At 39.4% G+C, this 27,129-nt stretch overlaps 1 protein-coding gene across 2 annotated transcripts in view; it reads right to left on the bottom strand.

Annotated features, from left to right (window-relative positions):
• kif5ab (kinesin family member 5A, b) overlaps positions 1 to 27,129 on the bottom strand; it is an 86,117-nt gene that overhangs the window by 37,003 nt on the left and 21,985 nt on the right. For both annotated transcript variants that reach the window (XM_042505773.1, XM_042505781.1), the window contains exons 3-13: positions 21,974 to 22,061; positions 18,293 to 18,366; positions 17,832 to 17,936; positions 17,365 to 17,413; positions 15,116 to 15,171; positions 12,617 to 12,704; positions 12,247 to 12,371; positions 10,481 to 10,585; positions 8,400 to 8,548; positions 6,273 to 6,421; positions 1,311 to 1,519 (exon numbers count right to left, since the gene is read on the bottom strand). In XM_042505773.1, coding sequence (XP_042361707.1) covers positions 1,311 to 1,519; positions 6,273 to 6,421; positions 8,400 to 8,548; positions 10,481 to 10,585; positions 12,247 to 12,371; positions 12,617 to 12,704; positions 15,116 to 15,171; positions 17,365 to 17,413; positions 17,832 to 17,936; positions 18,293 to 18,366; positions 21,974 to 22,061 — 1,197 coding nt within the window. The remainder of the gene's footprint in view (positions 1 to 1,310; positions 1,520 to 6,272; positions 6,422 to 8,399; positions 8,549 to 10,480; positions 10,586 to 12,246; positions 12,372 to 12,616; positions 12,705 to 15,115; positions 15,172 to 17,364; positions 17,414 to 17,831; positions 17,937 to 18,292; positions 18,367 to 21,973; positions 22,062 to 27,129) is intronic.

Below are 27,129 nucleotides of genomic sequence, written 5' to 3'. Positions count from 1 at the left end.
GTTACCTAGCAAAGTTTGCTGCAAGGTTGTGTTATACACGATGTTGCTGACATAGCGTATGAGGTTATATATACTTGTCACTTTGCACAACATTTTGCTAACACTATGTTGCCTTACCTTAGAACAACAGTAGATATTCTTGGTTATCTCTTTTATGTGCCACACAGCTTAATCCAAAGGAGACACTTTTCTCTGTTTATATGAGGTTTAGGGAATGGGATAAAATACACTCCATTCTCTAACCTCTCAGGATGCCAGTATAATTGTTGCATTTAACCCATACAAATTTTTTAAAACCATTTTTTAAGTTATAATTGCAAAATTTAAATAAAACCACAGGAAAATCAGAATTTCTGATGCTTTTCTATGGAGGTCTACAAGCATGATGTCCAAGTGCATTGTGTAGCTGTACAAAATGTGATTGGGATGTTTGAGGGCGGGGCTTAGCGATAGGTCAACTGCCTGTAGGGATTACATTGCAGCCTATTTTCCTGCTGCAGCAGACCAGTTTCCAAAACCACTGTCCCAATTAGTGACTCAGACACAAAAACATGGAATATAGGGTCCCAGTTAGAAAAATACCAAAATTTGCCCTAAATACCTCACAATTAAAAAGAAAAGCACAATATATTAATGATGATTTGTAAAATTAGAGTTCAATTCATCCATTTCAATGCTACCTTCACCCAGAAACACTGCATGTAATAAAAACACCTGCAGCATGTGCAGTTTAGTCTGTCAATAAATTTAAAACGTAACATAGAATATCCTGCATCCAGTCTACTGTAGCTTGCAACATAAGTGGGAAAAAGAAAAAAAAAGTTATGCATCCCCATGGATTAACCCACGCAGTATGTGCAACCACACACCTGGATATGCCTGCAAGTGTGAAAATGTCAAAAGTCGTTCACGTTACAAGGCTTTTTTCTCCTCATCATGAATTACAAACTGTGCCACTGCAGTAACACAGAACTGATACTGCATATGCACTGGAATATCTGTTACTAAAAGCAATAAAATGACTCACTACAGCATCATTTAGCACAGCACATATGATCACAGATGATGTGCTGAAGAAATTAAAGCTTTAATGTCTTTTGATGTAGAACATTATTATTTCCCCATTGACACCTATTCCTAAGAGTATCTACATTAGTCACTGCTGTGTCTGTTCCTGAATTACTAACATGAATAATACATATATGATATGCTTTTTGTGTTCATGTGCGCATACCATTACAAAAATCAGCTGTGTAAGCAGCTCTACATTCATACACACAAATGGTCCCAATGCGGCATCCATTCATCACCTTATCATCTAGCTGTTTGTAGAGCTTGCGGATCTCCTCCTCATACTTCTGCCGCTCCTCCTCAGAGATGTGAACCACAATGGAGGACGCAACTGAGCAAGGGCTGCAGGGGCTGCAGATGTCGAGGAGCGGCTCCTCGGATTCGGTAGGCACTAGGGGGACGTCCTCAGATTCTGGGCATAGATCCTCTAACACAACAACATCTTCACCTAAACAAGGAACAAAATGCATTGCTCTTATTGCAAAAAAAATCCTCCACTATGGATTAATGCATTAAAAGGGATTAGCAGGATAATCTTTGGCATATGTCCTTTCCTTACTCCTGAATAAATATAAATCTCAGGTTTGAGATATCTCTGTGCTGTGAATGAGCTTCCTGTCTTCAGACTTAACAGCAGTACAAAATACAAGACCTTAACAACATTAAAATGACAGTTGTCTTGTGTCTGACTCAAGACTCCTCTAGTAGTTCATGAAGAAAAAGCAAAGGGGATTTGGAATGCATTAAAGTGAGAAAACAAAAGGGCAAATTCACAAAAGAATTGCATGGCTTTTGCAGATACTGACCCTGCACAATTAAGACAAAAAGAAACAGTGTAACTATTAAAGCACCTGCAAATGGTGAAGTGCAGCCCTAACTGCCCTGCCAAGCAAATAGCATCTCGGTTCCCCTGTGCTATTAGCATGTATTTTAATTAGATAAATATGCATACATTTGGCGCAAAATTGGTACATTATTATGTAAATGAGCCTCATTGCAAAAACATTCCAATTCACAAAGGTCAGCACTAATTTCTACTTGAGGTAACAATGTAAAAATCACTGTCCTCAGAGAGCTGATAGTGAAATCCTTACACTGGCTACCTGTCACTCTGAGAATTTATTTTAAAATCTCACTGCTTGTCTATAAATCACTCTGTGTCTCAACGCCGAAATATACCCCTGACATGCTGGTGACATATGAACCTTCAAGGACCCTCAGGACATCTGGGAGCGGCCTACTGACCGTCCCAAGAGTTAGAACAAAACATTGTTATCATGCAACACAAACCTGGAATAATATCACAGATGATTTTAGACAAGCCCCAACCATGACTTTTAAGTAAAAGCTGAAAACATTCCTTTTTAGCACTGCCTACTCCACCCAATAATGATTGCAAACATATTTTAATCCTGATTCTATATTATTTATCATGTTTTCGTCTTTGCATCTTGTCTGCACTTTTGCTATTTTTAATGATTTTTTTAAATAAATCATATAGTAATTAGTTTTTACCTTTCATATCTCATGTCTTTACGCTTTCATTGTAAATATGTATTCTTTTTTATGTCTTTATATTTTATTGCTCTGTAAAGCACTTTCAATTGCCCTGTTGTATGAAATGTGCTATACAAATAAAGCTGCCTTGCCTTGTCCCACATTGCATTTGTATTACATTTCAGATCATGCTATTCTCTTTTACAGTCTGAAGGTGACAGGGATATTAAATCCCAAATACAGTCTCTATTTGTCCCAAATACAGTCTCTATTTGTCACATTCAAATTCCTTGCTCGAAGTTTTGAAGAATGCCTCTGTACTTCGTTGGTCAGGTCTTGTAACTCCTGGCATGAACTTTTAGTTTTCCTTTTCTTTCTGTTGCTCTGACTACTGTGTTCTTGGCACAAACATTTATATTCTGCCACATAGATAATTGCATTTAGACACAAAAAAGGACAAAGTACACTCAGCTGCAAAACTTCAAGGGTGTGTTATCATCAGAGCGATATCTTTTGTGAATCAGGCCTTAAGGCAGATAGCAGTTTCAGTGATGCGCAACTCATGGTGTTATAAGCAGCTAAAATCCATTCTTTGTAAATTCGCCCCTCAGTATACTAATATGCACAAGTACAGACACTTAATGACATGAAGAACGCAGAAAAATACCTGGACTGACAGCTACCCTAGATTGTAATGCGCAGTAATTGTAATGCCCTCCCTTAGGCCACCAAAAGAGTTTGATGCTGAACCATTTGGGAAGCTTTCTTCCACTGTTTCGAGTTTGACTCCAGTATTTTACAGCACTGATTTGACTGCTGGAAAGGCGATCAATTGAGAAATTGAGTGGCTTGCTCCTTTAATGCAAGGTCAAAGTAATCTAGTTAAGACAATACACCTAAGTAACACCTTTTATTGATTAAGTCTTCTTGCCTAGTTGAAGGTGTGCTAATAATCAATAAAAAAAAAAACAGCTGCCTGGTTAGATGCAACTAAAACCTAAAAACATATGGCTGCACACTCTAGGAGATCTCTGCAGAGGGAATAAATGGAGCCGAATTTACAGCACAAGACAGCTGTTCCCATGTTTGGGCCATCCTGTACTAAAGAGTCCAGGAATATGGTACAAGATAGAGGTCAACGGCATTTGTCTCGAGGAGTTCCTGGCCTGAGGGGGGCAACAATGCAGCGAGCAGCGAGGGGGGTGAGGGCAACTATGTTGTCAAAATGATCCATTAGGAAATTAAAAGTACTAAATTGTAGGAGAGACACAGGAAGAGAGCAGGGGGAGGGAGGGAGAGTGTGTGTGTGTGTGTGTGTGTGTGTGTGTGTGTGTGTGTGTGTTTGAAGAAGAGAAACTGAGAGGGATGAAGAAATTTTCACTGCTAGATGTTCAATAAAGATGTGTTACAGCGTTTTTAAAATTCACGTCAACCACAGAGGGAATGATCTTCAAGATAAACATCGGACAGGATACATTACATGGCTTGAATGTCAGCCAATCACTATCATTGAGTGTGCTGACATTTGAATTGACCTACAGTCCAGCTGGAGATAATGCCTAGAAATGTGTATGTGCGTGTAATTAAGAGCAAATATGTATGCGGTTCCTCATGTAGGTGTGTGTGTGTGTGTGTGTGCTGACATGGGAGAGGACCAGCATAAATTACAATTTCTTCTCTCATGAAAATAACTAATATATAGGGATTCATAAAACATAAAGCCTCCAGTGTTTGGTGCCTTCAGCACATTGGAAGGGGAATCCAATTATACAAAGTGTAAAAATATGAATAATATTAAATAGAAGTAGCCAGAAAAGGGATTTTTAAGTGTTTTGGGCACAAGGCCAGTAAGTCTGTTTGGCTGCTTTCCTCCTGGATCTCCACTGGCATGTATTCAGATGATATCAAATGAGGTTAAATCTGCACTTACGTGGACTGAAAAATAATGTCTGCAGGCTAGCAGGCCGATAACATTTTTAGTCCTGTTAGTAAGTGCTCTGCCATGCATGAAAAGGGACTGGAACAATGAACAGGAACTACCGGTACATATAGTGCAGAGATTTTCCTGTAGGGGGACCATTACAATTCTCAGATTTTACTGAAGCTAATCATTTTCACCAAACATTGAAGTACAGAGTTAGGGTCCTTGTTTCTGATCATTTTCATTAACAATACTTTGAGTCAACAGGCAAACTCGCAGCTCAGCCTTGTTTAGAGCAACATGCCAACATTGTTAATATAACATGTTCACAGTGACAACCCAATCACCAGAAAAAAAAGCTTACAAATCGCTGACAGATTGTTTCTGCAGACTGCAGACATATTACATTTACAGTTACAGATACATTTATTATGTAGTGGATATGCTGAAACTCTACAGTTCAACAATGCTGTGGTTAACATTTGGTCAGGTTTAAGCAATAAAAAAAGATATGCCTGTTAAGGAAAGGATCATGTTTTGGCTTTAAAATCTCTGCTGGAAAAACAGCAACCGGTTGCTAAAAATCCACAGGGAACACATTTAAAAACACCCCAGCCACTGGCCGCAAAAATCACCCTAATTTGAGGGAAAAAGGCCACAGGAAAAACAGTGACAGGGTTAGAAAAACACCCACATTTGGTGCCTAAAAAGCCCTGGAATAATAGTCAATGGCCAATAAAAATCATCCTAAAAAGCCACCGGAAACACAGTGAGGTTTCCCCAAAACACACCCACATTTAGGAACTGTAAAGCTGCTGGAAGAAAAAAACATGTTTGGGGGCTAAAAAGCCTCTGGAAAAATATCCACTGGTTGCTATAAAAACACTTATGTTTGGTGCCTAAAAAGCAGCTGAAAACACAGCAATAACTTGCTAAAAAAACATCTCTTTTTTTGGTTAGTTGGTCTTGAACAATGGTCTACAGTGGTCTGCAGCTTAGCAGCCACCTAGATAACACACCATCCACCATCCCTTCCACCTCCAGATGACCAAGTCAGTCATATTACGTCACTTTGATAAAATTGATATGATACGATGAAACCTACAAATGGAACATATCCATGGTTTGCAGAAATGCACTATGCCAACATTTTCCTTTGTTGACTGGGCCTATAGGGGTCATGCCAACATGTTGACACTCAGTTGGTGTAAAGTTTATCATGCCCACCTTAAAATTTGAATGTAAGCATGTTAAAATGAGATGAATGGTAGGAATAAGTTTCAATATTATATGTTCTGCAGATATTTTGTCATGAATCAAAGTACTGGACAATTACTAATGTCACCTGGAGGCGCTAAATGAAATGAGTTATTATGATACAGCTGGATGGGGACATGAATGTCTACCAAATTTTATGGCAAACCAACAAATAGTTGTGAGGACAACACTCAAAACCACATATGTCAATCTCATGGTGGCACTAAATGAAAAGTAAGAGGATCAACAAAGTCATAAGGATTCATCTTCTGGGAAGCAGAAATAAATTCCTGGCATCCATGTAGTAGTTGTTAAGCTATTTCAGTTTGGACAAAAGTGTTGGAACGACCAACCACTATCCTGCTTGTGTGGCTAAAAATATAAACTTATTCTGACATTAAATAGAAAAAGCATTGATAATGTCAGAATACCTGGGCAACAATTTTCATAGTTTTTTCCTGGAAGGAAGGACTTAGATATGCCATGTTTTTGTGTGCTGCCAGCGTGATATGAGTGTGAATATTACCGTTCCTCCAACGGTTCAGCTCAGCCTCCAGTCTTTGAACAGTCTCCTTCAATGACCTGTTCTTCTCCTTTTCCTTTTCGTACTTCTTCTTCCACTGCTCTGCTGTGAGCTCCAGGTTCACTGATACAGTATTTCTGATGGTCTTGGCTCTAATTGGAGGGATGCAGGGAGAAAGAGCAGCAGAAGAAAGGAAGGGAAGAAAACAACATGAGTGTGTGTGTGTGTGTGGGGTGGGGGGTGGGGGGGTTAAGAGGAAAGGATATAGAAGAGAGAGGAAAAAAGAAAATATAAGAGAACAGAGGAACTGTCAACAAGGGTATTTCAGCCCTGGCTGCTCAATGAAAATGGTCTTGCATCTCATTAATTGGTATGCAAATTGGGTTTCTGCCAACTGTGTTTGATGGTGCATATAGAGAGAGGGGAGTATACAGAGGCAAGAAATCAGAATGAAAAAAAAAAAACCTCAGACCACATCAAAGTACAGCAAACATACATTGCATATGAGGATAAAAGCATTGTATGTGACTATAAATTATTGCTCAATTATGACGCAGACACGGGGTGTCACAGAGTTGAAACATTCATGATGCTACAGCTGCAGCGCTCAGCTGCAGCTGTGAATTTCACATTAGTGGCTATCGCTTAATTTCACACTCCAGTGAGAAAACACTGTTGTCTATATTCATTTATTCCCCGATATCACCGCGAAAAACAGTCCTATCTAAAGTCGTCTCATCACATCAGAATTAGTCAACACTTTATTTGGATAGTGAAATTCTGATAATCAAACATCGAGTGACAATAAAGTAAATGTTGAACAAAGTGGTGATGGCTAATTCATGTACTGAATCTATGCACACAAAGCAACAGTCGAACCATACACCTGCTCATTAAGCAAAAACCTGTATGTCTGTGGACCTTTCTCTGCAACAATATAGTCATTTGAAACATTGACAGCGCTGAAATATACAAATACTGTGTGAAAATTAACCCCTTGAGACCTGTAGGGCCATTGCCGATCCCCGCTGACATTCCCATCGTTAAAGTGATAGTTCAGGATTTTTGAAGTGGGGCTGTATGAGATACTTATGTATAGTAAATATTTTACATATAGTAGGTGGCAGTCGGTGCACTCCCAGTTTGCAGAAAGAGACAGGGCCCGCACCCCACAGCTCAGCATTACCATGCTGTATAGAGGGGTTGATTTTTAAACGTGTTTTAGCCTCTTAAAAAATGCCTACCTATAAAACACAATGTCAAGTCAAAGTGGATACTATATTGTAAGTGTTTTCAACGGGAAGTTTCCTTTCAGTCGGATCACGTAAAAGCTGCTAACTGCACTTTGTGACCCAAAAAGCTAACCTGTGGCAGATGAGAAATGTAGTGCCAAAGAAAAGGCTGTGTGACGCCGAGGTAAAGCTGTGAAAATGATGATGATGTAAACCACTTCTTTGTGGCATATACTGTTGACCTGCTATCTCCAAGATCCCCTGAATCCCTCAATAAAAAGAGAAAAGTAGGTCTATGGTAGGTCTCAGAGGGTTAATGTCATGTCATAGTATTTGAGGAGCCATATTGATTTTGATGAATAGATTAATCATAATGTTAAACAGTGACTGTGGCTGACAGACGGAGATAAGAGACCAAATCTTCTGTTCAGTGAGATTCAATATGCGCTGTGGATTCTGTCACTCCCTTTGCTCAGTCATGCATTATTTATTTCACCCAATACTCTCATGTCAGTCACTATTCAAGGAATTTATTGGTAGAGGAAAAAGGCTAGAGATGGATAAGGCGGCTTTTTCAGGATCTTTTCTTTCTATCTGTGAGTTGACCGTGAGCAATAGGGGCGACAAGCTGGCAAGCACACCAAATCTCTGCTTCTGCGAATGCAGCTTACCCTTAAGATTACAAAATAAAAGCTTTTAAAGCAATCCCAGCATGATCAGACACCACACACACAAACCCTGCCTCCGAAGCTGAGCATCAAAAGCAAAAGTTGGACAAAGTATGATGTGAACAGCATATGTGAGCTGAACATATTTCAGCAGAAAAACACCCCCCAAGCTGCAGCTGAGCCAGACATGCATGCACAGTGCAGCTGCCCATGGTTACTAGGCATGTTACCGTTGGCCAAACATCAAAGTGGACTTGGTCTCTACATCGTTGTAGCTGGAGGGAGAGCAACAGATGAACATTGTGGTACGACAGTTCCCACCCAGCGAGTCCTGTAAGATGCGAGTCATTTTGCTGTCACGATACGGCACGTGGGATTTCTACAATGAGATAAAACGAGGAAGAAAAAAGGCATTAAAAATGAGACAGAAGAGGATTAAAAGACAGCGGAGGACATTTTGTGTTGCTGTAACATCATTGCATTTCTTTTTTCTTCACAACTAAAAATAATTGCTGTGAGCATCAGCACAGAAAAAAAAGAAACAGTTTCTCTCTGTCTGCTGCATCATTCAACGCATTACCTTTTTAACCTCTAAAACGCCTTCAAAAGATGGTGTCCTTGCTCAATGAACTAAGAATGGAAGGCAGTAGATTTATAAAAGATTTGTGAGGCATTTTCAGTCTGTGAGCCTTTCCATTAGGTTTATGAGGAATTCCCTAAGCCTTTCTGGTTATATAATAAGAGATGGTGAATACTTTAATTACGATGATGGAGATTGGAAGGGTAATGGAGTGGGCAGAACGCATTGAGTGAATTTACTGGTTGAGTTTGGTGAAATATGGAAATACCAGCTGTAGCCCTGTTATAAATTATGGAAAAGTGTTGCAGAAAACTAGCCAGCATGTCACTGCAGCATTCATCCAGTCCAGCCACAAGACAAGAATGTCAATACAGAAGGATTTTACAAAACACAGGATTGGGATCACATTACATGGTTTTTACATTTAGTGCCAACATCTATTAGATTCTTGCTTTCTACAATATCTGTGCATGTTAACTGGTACTGTGGTGTTACACTGGAAAATGATTTTTGGTATGGCAATTAAAACATATTTAATGGAATGGTTCGCCATTTTGGAAAATACTCTTATTAGCTTTCTTTCTGAGAGCTATATCCTCCCCCAAAATTATCACGCATAAGCAAGTTTTTAAATGTTGAACAACCTTATAAAAGTAGGATGCTAGTAGAAAATAGACATGTACAGGGCTCTGCAGTTGACAAGTGTGCCTTTTTGTTTTTATTTTTATGGGTGTGTCATGTTCGGCTTCACAAACACGCTGGGCAACAGGTAAGTAAACAATACAGATCAGCATGGAGGCCAGTGAAAATGTTACAGTAGGCACTTCTTTTTTATATCTGTTACTTATTTAGTCTCGCTATCGTTTTCCATGCCGACTAATTTGAAGTGAGGTTCGAACATTGCTTGGACAAAGACAGAATTTGAGGTGGCTCATCATTGAATAGTGCTGGAAAAAAGGCTAAAATCAGTGAAGCCGTTGGGAGCTAGATGCGATAAATACCCATGACTACTGCAGAGTTTTTTGTCTCAGGAATGAATGCTGACTATAGCCTTTCCTATGAAGGACAAAAGCCAGACGTTATCGGGTATTTGTGGGGTTTTTGTCCAGTAAGAAGGGGGCTTTAGATGTTAAAGGTAATACCACTGTCATGTCTCTATGATTACTATGAAGCTACCATCAGACGACATTAGCTTAGTTTAGCACAAAGACTGAAATCAGGGGTAAACAGCGAGCCTGTCTTTATTCAAAGTGAAAAAAGGTGTACAAAAAGTGTAAAAATTGTGAGTTATGTGTTGTTTTGGGGTTTTTTTTCCCGTGGGATCTGTAGCTTCTTCCTAGTTGCCTGGCAACCTCACTGTTCCTCCCTTTTTTACGATCTTCAACCAAAGATAGCTTTACATTTACTGTTTGTAAATGAGAGCAGTATCAATCTGTCAGCATATATACCAAAATGACAATTCTTAAAGGAGGGGATACTTGGCTGATTTATTGTATGATTTGGCTGAGAGTGACATTAAAGCCATTCAGGTTGTTCTGATTTTATATGTTCAAGTAATTCACTGGAGCCTAGATTCATTTTTCGAACACATATTATTTTGGAAAACATACCGTTTTGGCAGCAATCATGAGGTATATGTCTGAAACAAACAATAATAGGACCAGCCTTAGGGAGCTTTACCCTGGAGGCTGTATAGATAAGAAAGGCGACAGAGAATTTTTCTCCACCTACCGTTCCCTCAGCCAGAGCTGAGATGACGTTCCCCAGAGCCGACAGAGACTTGTTGATGTTCTTGGCCTCATCCAGCACCGCTCCCTCTGCACCTGTCTTACTGACCTGACACAGAAACACACACACACACAGACACACACACACACACACACACACATACACACAAAGCAAGAAAAAAGTTCAGAAAATACATGATCAGCATAAAAACATCAGCTGGGAACTCACATTCTTTTTAAGTAAAATTTTACAGGTCCTATTGTTCCGTTCAATTTCCTACAAACTAATTGATCTTTAACATTAAATTCATAAAGGGGTTCCTAAAAATAACAGTTTAATTTGGTAGTAATTATAGGGGAAATGCAGACAGTGTTCAGTTGGTACACTTCTAATTAATTAATTATAATTAATTGCCAGCAAGAGAGTCTTTTAATCAGTGCACAGCTTGTAACTTGAGTGTACAAAACTGTGAGACTTACAGGCAGGCATAAAACTAAACATATCCGGTAATCAAGTATTCAATGATAAACAATTAATGAATGATGAATTCAGTCAGGTTTAAATGAAGCAGTTCAAGTAAAATCCTACGGAAATCAACAACTGCATATAAACTCAGGGAAGCTCAAAAAAATGTTGCAGACTTTTTTCTTAATTTTCCCAATAATGAGTGCCAAAAATCCCACATTTCTTTTTAGGAAACAGAAGGAAGAAAGAAAGTAGCAGACCTTTAAAAGAAACCACTGTATTGTAGATTGTTAAAAACAGAAACACTTTATATCAGCCAGCTTTTGAGAAGGTTCATGCCAGACACTTTAATGGAAAAGTCACACCATATTGTCTCATGATCGTCATGGGAAACAATTATTTACAGCGAGATAATGAGGAGCTCAATTATAGAGGAGAGCAAGTTGTCCTATCAAAGCCTTCTGTGGAGTGTGCACCAGCTTCCTGTTCAGCCAATAATATGCTGTATCGGCCTGAGAAGTTGTTGGAGCAGAACCGTTTCCTCCTTCACCCCCAGGGATGACCAAGAGAACTTACAGATGCAGCATCAGCACTTATTAGCCACAAACTACTGCCGTCAGCATCTGTACAGCCATCCACTACTCTGAGCACATGACTATATATTTTGCATCAATACTACAAACCCGAAACTACAGCCAAGAGCCAACAGTCATGTTCAGCCCTATATCTAAATGTATTTTCTGTCTGTTTTTTGGAGTATGACCTATGTCCTGGAGATGATTTGTTTTATAGATGGTGCGATGAGGTGAGCTGACTGAGATTCACCTTAAGGCCTCCAAACAAGAGGACAATTAGTTGCTTGTAGCGTTGCCCTCATCTGACCTCTGTCTCGGCTGAAACCTGCTTTAGAGCTTATCTGAACGCCGAAAAAAAGAGTTTATTATTTCTCAGGAAATGATTTTTTGTCTCCATCAGTGGAACCAATTGGATTCTCAAAATGAACAAATACTAACCCTGACATTGCATCGGTGGCAGAATTAACTGAGGCCTCTATTCCAGACAATGTGGAATTTAATGAAATGAGTGCAATGCCACAAAGTGAATGCTTTAAAATGCTCTAAGGGTGAAATTCAGGGCGTTATGCATTGTTTGCCTGCTTCTTTGATGTCTGAAAACACCTTCGGTGAGAAAAGGTATCCGTTCCCATTGATACTTAATCTAGCTGACAGTGAATGTTGAGAGCTCTTAACAGTGTAAAGCCCTACTTTTAATGTTCTTTAGAGAAAATTCCCCATTCGTCCTACCTTCTCACTCCCAGCGAGGTCGACCAGGTACAGCTTCCCACACAGCTTCTGTTCTGTCTCCACGTTTTCTTGTTTGATGTTTATCAGAAAGATGCTGTGACTGCGAGAACTGTGTTCATTCATATCTGAAGAATAAAGTGCAGAGATGAGAGTAGAGACTCTAATTCAGTCCCCTTGTATAAGACGTCAGTCAGTTCATTATTTCCCCACAGACGAAGTTGTTAAGCAAGATGTTGCCATTGCTGCTCATCATGTGTTTCTCACCTTTGCACCTTTAAATTGTTATACTTTAACTGTGAAAAAAAATCTGACATGGAACGTCTCACAGAGTGAGTGTTAGAGCATAACGAAGATCAACAGTGTGACTCACTGGTGACGGCAACGTGACGGTTGGCCTTTCCTTCATCTATCACATCCATTACTTCCTCTGGGCTCGTGACAAAGCGCTCCGTGCAGCCCTTAGTAAGAGAAACACGCACACACACATTCATTTGCACTGTGAAGAAAGAAAACTAACCATCTACACATATTTGGACAACAAATGGACCAACACACAAGCTGTATTTGCTAATGAAAGCTCCTTTAAGTACAATTTTGAGTTGCACCATGCACGTGCACAGACATATGTTCATGTCTACACAAAGACAGACATATTAAATCATACAAAGATGACAAAATCTAATATTTACTTCACTTCAAATCTTTATCCTCTAATTCAAAATTTGGTCAAATGTGCAGAATTTCTTTTTGGCTATACAGTTATATTAGCTAGATGAGAAAATTGACATCAATCAAATCTACAGCCAACAACCTTAGCACAAAGACTAAAAACTAGGGGAAACAGCTCATTATTCATAATCGCTTATCCTGTAAATGGTGGCGCTCACATTCACACTGAACACTTTGGAGTCACCAATTAACCTAACCTGCATGTCACTAGACTGTAGGAGGAAGCTAGTGATCCCAGAAAAAAACACACTGATGCTGGGAGACAGGCAAACTCCACACAGAGGGGGCCTCGGCCAGCTGGTGGGTTCGAACTCAGAACCTTCTACCTATAAGGCTTCATCAAACAAAAATTAAATACACTCACGGGCATGTTATATTTGTTTGTTGTTTAATTCATACAAAAGCCTAAGTGTGAAAACTTTGATTTGCCACTTCATGGAGGGTTGTTTCTCTGACTTTTCTCAGCCCTGAACAGTTTGAACCTGCAGAGGAAGTTACTTGTTGCACCAGGAAATAGCCAAAATATTCAGATTTTGGTTGAAGTATGTGTGTTTTAGCATCAAAACGCTATTTTCCCAAGCCCCTCTGAATACATTTTCCCACATGACTTGACGTAGGTTTCTCCTCAATGATGTTGCTGCATTTAAACCCCCTGACTGGTCCTCTAAGTAACTGACTCAAACGTTCTTTAAGAATTTTGCATTATCAATAGGGTTGTCAAACAACTAATTTTTAAAATTGCGATTAACTGAAGAATTTCAATGCTTAATGGCGATTTATTGCATATTTTATCACATGATTACAATTCCATTATTTCACATTTCAAACTATTGTCTAAGTCTATATTGACAGAGTAAAGCAATTCTTACCAAATTGTCTTGATTAGGAATCAAATGACAGCAAAAAGCTCCATGAGACTAGCACCATGTGGGCATGTCTGTAAAAGAGAGACTCATGGGTACTCATGAAACCCATTTTCATTCAGATATCTTGAGGTCAGAGGTCAAGGGACCTCTGTGAAATAGCCAGGCTGTTTTTCTACTGCCAAAATCTATCCCAGCTTTGGAACGTTATTCATCCCCCTTTCTGAGAAGCTAGTATTACAAGGTTGGTGCCACTGGATTCTTCAGGTCTTCTAGTTTCTATTCTATTTTCAGTACCATCGCTTTAAAAATGAGTCTGGTAAAGCCCCTTAAACACAGGAATGTCGACAGGCAACGATTTAAAAAAACAAAAACGCTGACAGCCCTAGTTATTAATCTTCAAAATTAGCAATATTTCTCTAACCTCTTTAACCAGATCAGAAGCTAAGCAATGGACTGATTAAGTTCAAATCTAAAAGTTACACAAAAACACAAACAAACTAACCAACTGAGGCAGAGGTAGACCAGCAACTCCTGTGTCCCTCTGGGTAAAATGACTGTTTTTGTCTATGGGGGCTTTGAAGAGAGCAGCTTCAGTTCCCCTTCAAAGAGGGCTGTCTGACGGCAAGGTAAAGCACTGAAAATATTACACATACGATCCCACTTCAATAAATCAGAACTAACTAGTTAATTATCATTATTAATGGTCACCCCTTTAACTTACGTCACTGCTTTTTGCTCAAGGCTGACCTTAAGCAAAAAGCAGTGGAACCTAGAAAAGAGCAAAAACAGCTCCGCTTAATGACCATTGAAGATGCTGGATTTTTTTCTTTGTTTTTTTTAAGATTTTTTGGGCGGCTTTTGTTGCTTTATTGATTGTGCAGCTGTAAAGTGACAGGAAATGGGAGAGAGAATGGAGAGACATGCAGCAAAAGGCGGCGGCTGGAATCAAATCCGAACTGCGGCCAAAGCCTCTTGCTATGGGGGACGCACACTCTACCAGGTGAGCTAGAAGTCGCCCCGGTAGGTGGATTTTGACAGAGCTTGGCAGTTTCCCCTTGTTTTCAAAATTTGTGATAAGCTTTGCTAATCGCCCACTTGCTGTAGTCTTGCTTATATTTGAAAGACGGATAAGAATAAATCATCTTATCTGATTTCAACAGAAAATGAATCAGCTTATTTCTCAAAATGTCACACTATTCTTTAAACATACAAACATAACAAACTACATAAAAAAGGACAGAAATCTGAAGCATGTCAAACAGCAGTTGACTCACCTTCACATAAGGAACTCTGTATTTGTCTTCATGCACTGACAGATTGGTTTTTGTCACTAGGATGAGAGAGAAAGAGGTCATTGTGTTACCCAAAGCATTATCTGTTTTTTTGTGCATGTGCAAATGAGCATCTGCATGTGAATGTGTTTAACTCTCTGCACGACTATAATCCAACCTGACGACGTTCCCTTTATATTCATGAGTCAGACTCTGCTAATGCAGTGTGAACAAACGTGTGAGGCTCTAGCTATCAATGTTTTTAATGGGACTGAACTATTTTTGCCAAAGTCACAGAGAGGTTAAGCAGAGGCCTCCTCTAATGTTAGTGAACAAAATACTAATTTTTTGGCTGAGCCATTCATTGGCCCAAATTCCTGCATTAGTCATTTCACATTTGAAAGTCCTATCTTGTCGATGATGATTAAATTCCACCGGATTGTGGAGGCTGCTTTTTTTTCTTGGAAGCCTCATGCCTGTGAGTGTCCGTGTTTGTGTGTTTTATCACCCTACAGCCACTTTTTCTCTTCGCAAATACCTCCACAGGGTGTTGTTCTCTGTTCTGCCTCGATTCATCTCGCTTGTTGTCGACTCCTTTTTTTTCGTAGCTTAAAATGTTCCTCCGCTGCTGCGAACTCCCCTGCATACAAATGGGGGCTTTCACCACTGTCTCTGGCTCGATTAAAGATGTAATCACAAGGATGCTGCCTACGGCTCCCTGTCCGGGCCTCTTCATCATCTTACACTGGTTGTATATCCCAGTGATACGACAATGAGCTGCAATGTTGTGGTGCTTCCGTGTGTATAATGTTCAAAATCACAGCGCTTTATTGTCTGAGTATAAAGGAAGTAATAATACACATAATAATAAACATTGTGCTTTCCATAATAAAAACCTCAAGATGCTATATAAACCAAGTATTGTTAATGCCCTAAACCTACTCGGAGAGTACATAGAGCACTGAGGTTTATTTTTGAATGATGTTCAATGCCAGCGTTTTTAGGACATATAGCCTTAAATAAAAACAAGTAGACAAAGTACCTTTAGCCCTAAGTTGTCTGCAGTCTTCCTCCCTGAGTTGGCTGCATATAGCCTCAGCACCCCTCATTAATAAGATGGAGCAAAAGAAGTCCACACTCGCTGCAGCATGGTAATATTTTTTCTTAACTGTTCTTTTCTCTCATTAGGATTTTGGCAGCAAGACAGTAAGAGGAAAATAAGATTTCAAAGTATGAAATGTCACCCCCATCCTGTGAGGAAATTACACCCTTGATGACAATGTTACTGTCTATCCTTATGCAGCTATAGATGTAGTTATCAAGGATTGGATTTCTAACTGTGTGCTGCCATCCCATTCTCATTCCTGACTCTTCTTATACACTCATAGGTCATTGATTTTAGCGAGTGACACCAACACAATAAGGTACCTTTCACGACGGTATGATACAATGCCAGGGAGTGTCACTTTAGAACACCCCTGGATGGCATCAGTTTGGTACTCCACCAGTTTCAAACAAACCTTTCACTGCTAGTAACAGCCATAAACTGACATGGCGTCACGAAACGTCAACAACAAAGAAACCTAGCACTTCATATGTAGATACAAAAGTCCACATGATCAAGTGGCAATATTTAACCAGTTGGAATGAGAAAGTGTTGGTACTGCAAGAAAACTATACAGCAGGGACACTCAACTTGCATTGCTCGAGGGCTACTTTTGCAAATTGACAGGTGGCCAGAGGCCAGTCACATTTCTAGGATTTTAGGACATTTTTTAGGATTGCAAGGCATGCCAGGGATTTTAAGAACGTTTCTTGGATTACAGTACATGTCCAGGATTTTAGGGCGTTTCAAGGATTGTAAGGACACTTCTAGGATTGCAGGACATTTTAAGGATTTTAGGTACATTTCTAGGATTTCAGGACATTTCTTGGATTTTATGACATTTTTAGGATTGCAGGACCTTTTAAGGATTTTAGGGACATTTCTAGGTTTGCAGATGTTTCTAGGATTTTAGGGCATTTCTAGGATTTCAGAACATCAGGGGTTTAGCTAGGACCTCTGTCACGGGGTGCAGAGGATCTTCCACTTGCACTCTTATCTATGAACAAGTTCTATTTTGACGCTGTTGTATGCACTCTGCACCCTGTTGGGGGCCAGATTTGCCTGTGGGCCATAAATTGAGTATCACTGCTATACAGTATGAACAAATGTGTGTTGTGTTTTCAGGGTGTTTAATGCATTGACACACCATCAAGCAGGTCCCGAATTTTATCCATGTAGATCTCAAAGTAGGAGACCTGCAGCAAAATAAACCCCAAAAAAAGAAGCATCAGGAAATCTTTAGAATGAAGCAGAGAGACAGAATAGATACAGATAGAAAAGGATGTAAGGGATGATCATTGTGCGAATATGCAAAATGATGTTGCAGTAATCTGTCCTCCTGTGGGTCTAGCAAGGTATTATCCTCTATTAGAAGACTGTTGTGTAAAAGAGAGGAAAAAAGCACAACAAATGTTGTGGGATTATCATGGTTTATATATCATGATTTATTGATGCTTGGCTGCTTCCCTCGGCCCATCCATGTGAGGATTACATCAGAGGCCCAAGCTGAATTCAAGCTGAATATATCATAAAGTAAAATTGAGCATGTGCATCCCCGTGTGACCACAACTGCAAACTCGATCACACAGACACACATGGAAATTTTTCACCAACCTTTATGTGAAATTCTAGGTTCTCATCCATAGCAAATATATGTTCGAAAATGTCCTCTGCGATGCGGGGGATGATTCCCATTCCCTGGGGATCATGTAGGTTCCCCTAGGAGAAGAGAGAAACAAGATGAAAACATGTGAGTGAGGAGTAGGATAAATGCAGACCCTGGGACGAATTAAGTGGAGAGAATAGTAAAAGAAAGGAGAGCAGAGAGTCTTTTGACTTGAAAAGGAACAGGGTTGTTTCCCAGAGAGAGTTGTAAAGGAGGTTAGTTCCCACAGAAGGCTGGGAGAGAAAGATAGTGAGCGACGACAGTGATAGAGGGAGATGTACTGTCAGAGGAGAGCAGAGGAGGATATACTCTATTAAAAAAAAACGTGTTTCTGTGTGCATGTGTGTGTGTGTGTGTGTGTGTGCCACATCAAGAAGTCTACCTTTTGAATTATTTAGTGATACTGTACCTCCATAGTGTGTGTCTTTCCAGAGGAAGTCTGCCCATAGGCAAAGATAGTCCCATTGTATCCACCCAGTACGTCTATAATGAGAGCAGAAGACACACATAGCGTGTTCAAGAAGGAAGAAAACAATGTGACAATGGAGAATGGCAGTAAGAACGCCAAACCAAAAGAATATCTGACAGAGTCACTGACTTCAGCCAGCCAGGTTTGTAAACAATAAGACAGGAAGACAGACAAAGACAAATATCTTTGACCTTTGTGCCAAAGACGGATCAGACTGTGCCACATAAAGCCTGTGTGCACTGAGAGGTACATGGTATTTAAGCTTGGTTAGGTGCTGAACGACCTCTGTGGCTGCGCACAATAAACAACGTCCTACCTGCAGCGTTAAAGTCACCAGGAGGCACTCAGTGAAATACCAAGCGAGTATAGATATATTATTCTCTCTTCGTTCATCTGATAGAAGTGGTGGTGAAAAACAACACGTCCTGTCGGGGTTGAGGTTATAAAGCAGCTCACTGCCGAATGTCATATTGCTAACAGTCTAACTTTTATACTGCAGTAAAAGTCAAACATGGATAAAGAAAAACACTTCACCCTAAGAGGCAGGCTGCCACAGGTTAGCTGACCACAGACTAATCATAAAGGCTCTCAGCTGAAACAATACAACCCAGTCTCCAAAATAAATGTCGATATTGCAATCTCCCACAAACCACAGATCCCTTACATTTGTACTGTTCATATGGAGTGGTTCCATAAAAATGTGATGTTTCTTTGCATTTTAATTTTCAATTTTACGCTCTGACAATACTGTGATTAACATGTTGTTAGGTTTAGACACAAAAAACACTTGATTCAGGTTGGGATTTTTTGTTACAAACACAACTGGCAATAAACTTTAGGTTAAAAAATACCCAGTTCGGTTGCTACACATATGGCTAAAAATGTTGACCCTCACCTTGAAAATTATCCAGTTTTGTTGCTACAAAAATGGGTAGATTGCCCCAGCCTCTCGTTAATAAATACCCGCTTTGTAACTAAAAAATTCAGCTGCAAATGCCCCAACCTTTTGTTAAAAAAATACCCTTTTTGGGGCACCCAGTGGCATACCTGGTGGAGCAGGCATCCTATGTATGCAGGTTCAATTCTAACCTGCAGCCATTTGCTGCATGTCATCCTCTTTCTCTCCCCCTTTTACATGGGATTTGTCCTATCATAATAAAATCCCCAAAAATTATCTTTAAAAAATACCTTTTCAGTAACTAACTGGAAATGTCCAAAACTTTTGTTTTAAAAAAAAATACCTGACTATGTTACTACAAACAAGTCTGGAAATGTCCCAACCTTTCGTTAGAAAATACAATATGAGAAGCTGAGATCATATACATGTAATCAGACCTGCGTCACTTAAGATATTTTGATATGATATGTCTGGTGTGTAGCCACGTACAATGTAAACATTTCAAGCTGGCAACTGGACTGAACTGAAGAACCCTTTCCCTTTCCTTGCCTCTCTCCTCCTGTCCTGTGCTGCCTTTGCTCTCTCAGCTCAGCAACATCACCTCCTCTGCATCCGTGCACGTCCTACTGAGACCCAAAATAAAAGAAAGTATAAAGTATCTGTCCAGGAAAAAAGAAAGGACTAGAGTGCACTGATTGATTTTCTGCCTCTTTCAGCCCCTTTCTGCAAAACAGAAAGACATTTTCAAAGATAAAATGCATCACATGCAACAAATTAAAGGAAATATGACCAATTCAGTTCTTCATTAAGGCTAAAGGCCTCAACCATGTTAGTAACAGATTCTAATATGCCTTTCTGCGGCAGTGAGATGATAATGTCAGCTCCCTACAGGAACGGGTGACATTTTTCTATTCTCCAGAACTGTAATGCAGAGAGAATAAAGAATCTGTCTCTGAACAGAAATAAGGAACACTAAACAACATGAGACCACCACAAAGGGAAACACAGAAAAAAAGAAACACGGAGGAAAGACAGCAAGAGTGTGAGAAAGGCAGTGAAAAGGCCAAAGAAAGAGGCAGAAAAACTGAGAGAAACCGACAGCCAGAATGACCAAGAAAAGAGATAATGTGTAAACATGAATATTTCTCCAAACCAGCTTTCTCTGGCCTCGCTTGCCCTCGCTGTTACCCTTTTCCCCTGACACATTTCAAATCTCACTTTTCATCTCATTCCTTCATTTTGCTAAATCCTAAACCCTGAGTTTTTTCCAACCCCGCGCTGCGATTCATCTCGCCTTTTTATTTCGTCTTTCCTCGGCCTACTCAGTAATCTCACACTCTGTAAGTAATCTCTCCCACCAAATCAATCTCTTTTTCATGCTCCATCTCCAGCTAGTTCAATGGAGTTCCACACTCGCTTTGAAGGTGGGAGAAAAACGAGACCCTGACAGGGGGCGGGAAAAAGAGGCAGACGAAGGGAGGAACAACGGAAAGATGATTCGACTCTCGCATGGTTTCGTTTGATCTAGGGACTTCTGGGTATGCCAGTTACGCCGTGTCGTGATAAGCATGCATCTTGTAAATCTGTGCATGCCGATGCACATGCCTGTTAGTCATGTGAACACATCTTGTCAAGGAAATTTGTTTTCTCACTGCATGTAAGGGGCTGATAATGGTTGAAGTCAGTGAATAGAGTGTAAATGGACAAAGCTGATAGTTAAGGATATCGCGATTCACAGTGTATTGGTTTTATTGGTTCTTGTGTCACTCATGTGTTTTTGATTTTTTTAAAAAGGCAAACAATTTACATGACTCACCCTCAGGGTTGGAAAAAAATAGTATACAAGTCACAAAGTATGGTATTTAAAATACAAAATATGAGTGACTATATTTCTTTGCAGCTCAAGTTTAAATTAGTGGATTCTGAATACAGTCACTGTCTTTAAAATGTCTTTAAAACATTAAAAACACAATTTCCTCAGTTAAAGTGATGCAAGGGAGCATCAGCGATGAAATGACTTTGATTGCATTGTTTTCTATTGGAATGTTGCAGCTGGCTGAGAGCAATAAAGTGATGCTGTATTAGGCTAAACTGTTGTTCTTCTGTTTCTATTTATTCTTGTTGCTAGTGTCGAAAGCTCTGCAGTGCACAAGGAACAGTTGATTTATTGAAGGTGAAATGAAGACTTATTAACACAAAGCTTCCTAATTTAACTACAAAAACCTAAACAAAGTGGCAAATAGAGTTTCTGGTAAATGACCGTTGCTAATTTCAAGTTAAGCTACTTGCTATGGGCAGTACCAATGGTTTCCAACTGGTGGGCCATGGTCCAAAAGTAAACAGGTCAGCTTTAGAAAAACACACTTTATTTTGAAGTACAGTGAATTTCCGGCACAGAGCTTTTATTGTGAAATGCTGTCTCTGTTAATTCTTAAACTAATAATTAAGGAGAATTCTGGACCAGTTGGTAACCACTGGGCAATACTGTCCGTCATTTCCAGGAAATATCACAACATAAAACATGTTTTCTGTTTAAAAAGTACAAACAGAGAGAAATATAAAGTACGCAACCGCCTTTATAAAATATCTAATCCAAAGTATTAAGAATAAATTACTGAGTTTAAGTAATCTAATGGAATATGTCCCAAATTATATTTTAGGGCATGTAATCCTCAATCTGTGGTGGAATATTTTTTAAAAGTAACCCTCCCAACACTGCTCACCTTTGACAATCTGCTTGGCACAGGTGTTGTAGACCTGTATCTGTGTGGCGTTTGTGGGGAACACCTGGTCAAACACGTAGGGCTTCCCCTGCGGAGACAAACACAACAAAGTCAGCTATACAACGACGCAGACATTTTAGAGAGTTGCTTTCAATTACTGTCAACACCTCATTCTCCCCTGTGACTCCCTGTAAAAATCTGCCCTGGGAAGTTTTTGAAACTGAGCACAAGGTGTGTGTGTGTGTGTGTGTGTGTGTGAGAGAGGCTTCACACATCATGTTTATCACTAAAACATTATGTAAAGCCATATTGCCACTGTGAAAAAGAGCCACATCAATATTTTTTACACAGTGACATGCTTTATAGGGGCTGTGTCCATCTGTGTGTAGCAGTCCTGAATCGCAGCGCATATATCACATTAAGTGGCCCATCTGTCTCTTTTGAGTGCTATGCATCCTGTGTTTGCATCTGACTTCATTTGTGTGTACTTTTTGCACTGTTTAGAGAGCAGTGGATGTTTTGAGTGAGCGCAGTGTGAAGCCTCGGGCAAAAGGGCTGTGCGACCCCGAGAGAGACAGAGAAAGAAATCACATCTGAGGTGAAGCCATTAGTGGCAGTGTTCAAGGACTTGAAGAGTAACGTGATGGAGTGGAGGAGTAGAGCAGAGGAGTGGAAATACAGAGAGTGCAGAAGAAAGTGGATGGCCTGAAACCAGTGAAGGCATGTGAGGGAGACAGCACAAGATAAAAAACACAATGTGTAAAAATGAAAACAAAATCTGTTTGTTTGTTGTTTTTTTTAAATGAATCCATGTCACTTAACCAGTCAGTGAGGAACCAAACAAATCAGCCAATCAGCTGACCACCAGCAATAAAACAACTTATGCAGCCAACCAGAAATATGCCAATTCAACACACACAGGCTTGGATTGTCACTCAACCAATTAATTAACCAGCAAGCACCATTGAGCCGAAAAGTCAGTTCACCCAGATATTCAGTCAACCACTCTGTTCAACATATTCACTTACACATCAGCCAAGACTGAGAGCAGTCTAGGCTCCGACTACTACAGGCAGTGTGTGCATGCATGGACGCACACATGCATGTGTGTTTGGTTATATATAGGAATGTATAAAGAATTTACAGTAGCAGTGTGTGCAATTGAGCAAGACAGCCCTGACTACCCACAAACCCTGCATACATCCACTGAGAGAAACAGACACTGTGGAGGATATCTGACCTTCACATTAACGTTTCCCTCACATTTTTTCACTCTGCTCTTTCAGTTGTATTGATTTCATGACTTACCTTCAGGGCATTGATGGTATATGCTGAACTATATGAAGGTACAGTAAAGATGTAAGATTTCGATACAACTTTGTTCTATGCAAGTTAGTGACCTGTATAAAACTCTTTACTTTTTAAGAGATAGTTTGCTGATTTTTAACCAGCTTTGTATGATAACAATGTGGACAGCATGTGTAGGCTAAATGAACTGTGGTAAACGTCCCTCCATCTCACTTGTGTCCAGATGTCCATGCTCATTTGCCAGGTAATTCTCCGACTGTTCAGGTAGTATTTGTAAATGAACTGTGTTAAATCTCTCCTAATCCTAATCTCTAACACATGCATGTGTTTAACGTTATTCCATACCTGCACCAAAATCTCCCTGCCAGCTGGCTCTGGGTGAGGCTGTTGCTCCAACTACAGATTGTGCTTTGCCAATTACAATACTTAGGGCAGATTGTGCCTAAGTATTGTTTTTCCTTACAGTCAATATCAAGTTTTTGTACCAGCTAGTTTAAAGTCTTAACCTGTCAAATTATCATCAACACCAAGGCTGGACAAACATTTAACTTCCTGTAATGTACAAGCTGTAAATATGGAATAATTTTTAGTCAAGAGTTGACAGTAAAAATCAATTAGCCTGCTGGACATCATTTTGAGCACAGACAAAATATGTCACAATGATTGTTTTTAACGTTTGAAGCCAAAAATCTAACCTTGCAATTATGATAAAGTTAAAACCTGCAGTCACTTACATTTAGATTTATAGCCAGTAACCATTTCTATTGTTAGCCAACATTGGTTTAATGGACAGTTCTAAATACTTCTCATTAGAAAAACATGTGTCCTACATGCATCTAAAAGAGTGATGTTATCAGCTCATTTATTTGTAGGCTACTCGACTGCAGTAACAAAGACACTGGATCTGAGTCATGACAAGAAAAACTGTGGCTAATGTCTACAATTTTCTCTATGTTTCCATGAGGAAAAACAATGGCTAAGCTCGCATTATGTCCCCAAGCAGTAGCGTTCTGGTATGGTGCACTTCTTGAGCCAAAGCAAATGCCACAGTCCTTTCTCTCTCTGGTTTTCTCTGGTCATGCACTAATTTCAAAAGTATTTCTGTCTTTCTCCTGCAAAAGTTTTCTATAAAGACTATCTTTCCAGCAGTGAAATACTACTTTAATGGTATTTTGTCTTGATTTGATAGTATGACAGTGCAAAGAGACAGAAGAAATAGCCGACATGATGAGAAATCAGGTTCCCAGGTGAACCAGAACTGTCAAATCTTAAACCACATAACCAACTGGACACCCTGATTTATTTGTATAATTGTCGAAATCATCATTGCATCAAATTGCATCATTTCACTTCAAGTAAGACTTATTAAAAGTGCGGGGGCCCTAACACAACCAGACACGGGACTCAGCTTTGGTCTAGACTCATAATTATAGAAAAGTGAGTCAGCTACGTCTCTTTCAAGCCTACAGACTTCTCAAAGAGTACTTCATCTTATGACTGACAATATAGCACTCTTATGTAATGTGGATGTGCTGTATAACGGACAGGATTTACATTGGCCACAAACCAACAGTTTTATATTCTATCCTTATTGTCAAGAGGCTTGTAGGAAGTGGGAGCTCCACGTTACATAAGCAAGTCATTAAATCCATACAAGCTACGTGAGTCTTGTTCTGTTCATGACCACGTACTAGGCAAGAGAAGATGATGCTCCTATGAGGGAAACACATCATTATTGCTATTGTTTTTTTTTTAATATAAAATACACTTTGTTGATCTTACAGGCAGAAAGAAAGTAAGGCATTAAAATGGTTTAGACATAGGAAAAAAAAGAAAGAAAGTGAGAGTTGCACTAACATGCTGTCCTACATGATGCACCATCTTGCATGATATTGTTTTTTACTACTCTTAATATACTCACCAATTGCTATGCGAATGCTTTTTGCTGTCACATAATCTACTATGAAGATGATGACATTTTTCTGCCCTTTACATAAAAGCCATACGTCTCAGTAGGATGCTCTAAACTGTGATTATGTGTGCACCAGCAGCCTGGGATAAAATACACCAATAATCCTCTGCACCTCCAAGTATTACATATTGGCCCCGCTGCTTCTCAGCCTTTTAAATGACACATTCAACAACAAGCTTGACATAAAATCCCAGTGCACACAAATATATCAGTGGCTTGAATAATAAGTTCTGTTCCAGACTTTCTAGGATGGATTATTTTACAGTTTAACTCACAATTTATCATGTTCCATTTTCAGTCCACAATTATTATGTTGGTTTTCAAGTAGCATTCAGTTTTACTGCTTTGCATTTATCTGTCAATTTGTGTACAGAAATTCCCGCCATTGTAGGCAGGACAAATATGTTACACTATTAATTGTTTATAATGATCAATAATGAATTATGGGAAGTATAATGAAGAATGAGTCTTTTATAAAGTCAATATTTTACACAGGCTGAGAGCAACACAACAGGGAAGAAAAAGTAATTTGATGCAATAATGTGAAGGCATTTAGGCAAGCTGTGCCTACAGAAATTTAAGTAGCCTAACTTACTGCTGTTTCACAGCTTGACTAAATGCCTTCGAATTATTGCATCAAAATTATAAAACCTTAATTTAACAGTGTTTACAAACAAAATGTGTTCTGTAAGCCTTCTTGCCCATGAAGCAAGAAGAAATTAACCATTAATGCTAGCTATGATAAATTAATCGATGAATTGAAATATGTGATTTTAAATGTTGTTTAACTACCAAACCACATTTATGCAATTGGAGTCCCTTATTGATGTGGTATTAAAAAAATTAAGATTTTGAAGGATCAAAATATATTTTTCACTGATGCAACAAGTAGAAAACTGGCTTTAGCTTATGCTAGCTGGGGCTACCTCGCCAGTAGATAGCAAGAGCGCAGTAACCGCAGTTTGTTGTTTACATCTGTTTTGTAGGCCCAGAGTTTCTTTTAAAATACACATTGCTGTGGCATAATAACTTTTATATTGTAGGCTAAAACCTATGTCAAACAGTCAGCTTCTGGTTTTAACCCTTGACTGTAAAAATAATGGACATAGCTACCGTGACGTCACCCATTGGTTTTGGGTGTGACTAGTTTGGGGAAATTAGCTATGGACACCAACACCTTTTTTATATCAGGCTGTAAATATGTTTACGTCTGCTGTAAAGATGGGCATTTTAACATGGGGGTCTATGTGGATCAACATGCTTTCAGAGCCAGTCTCAATTGGCCATTAAAAGAACTAATTTTGACAGATTTTTGGCATGTATGGCTACAACCCTGTCGCCAGAGTGAATGTTGAAATTGTATATTTCTGCCAATCAAAGATATGTAACTTGTATACATTCTTATACAGCGGATATGTTGAAACTTTACAGTTCTGTTGCACAATGCTGTTTCATGTGTGGTTAGGGAGGACCCACATGCAGGACAAGGCGATCATGAAAGCTGACAGGCAGGAAAATTAGGAGGCAAAACACATGGGAACATGAGCAGATGATTAGACAAAAAAGCCTAAAGAACTTAGCAGACTCTAATAAGGGAAGTGAGAACAGGTGAATAGACGGCAGAAGTGACAGGTGAAACTAATCAGGGCGTGCCAGAACAATTACTAAGGCAGAAATAACACACAAAGACAAGAAGTAAAACCAGACAAGAGGGGTGAACCTACAAAATAAAACAGCAAACTGACTTAACATGAATGGATACATGAAGCAAGTAAAAACAAAACAGAAAAAATGTTGCTTGTTAGTCTCAAACAGTAGTCTGCAGTGCACGCCATCCACCATCCCTCCACCTCCAGATGAAAAAGTCAGCTCATAT

Source organism: Plectropomus leopardus, chromosome 2, assembly GCF_008729295.1.
Source record: "Plectropomus leopardus isolate mb chromosome 2, YSFRI_Pleo_2.0, whole genome shotgun sequence".
NCBI lineage: Eukaryota > Metazoa > Chordata > Actinopteri > Perciformes > Serranidae > Plectropomus > Plectropomus leopardus.
This window is presented reverse-complemented; position numbering and strand designations above follow the sequence as displayed.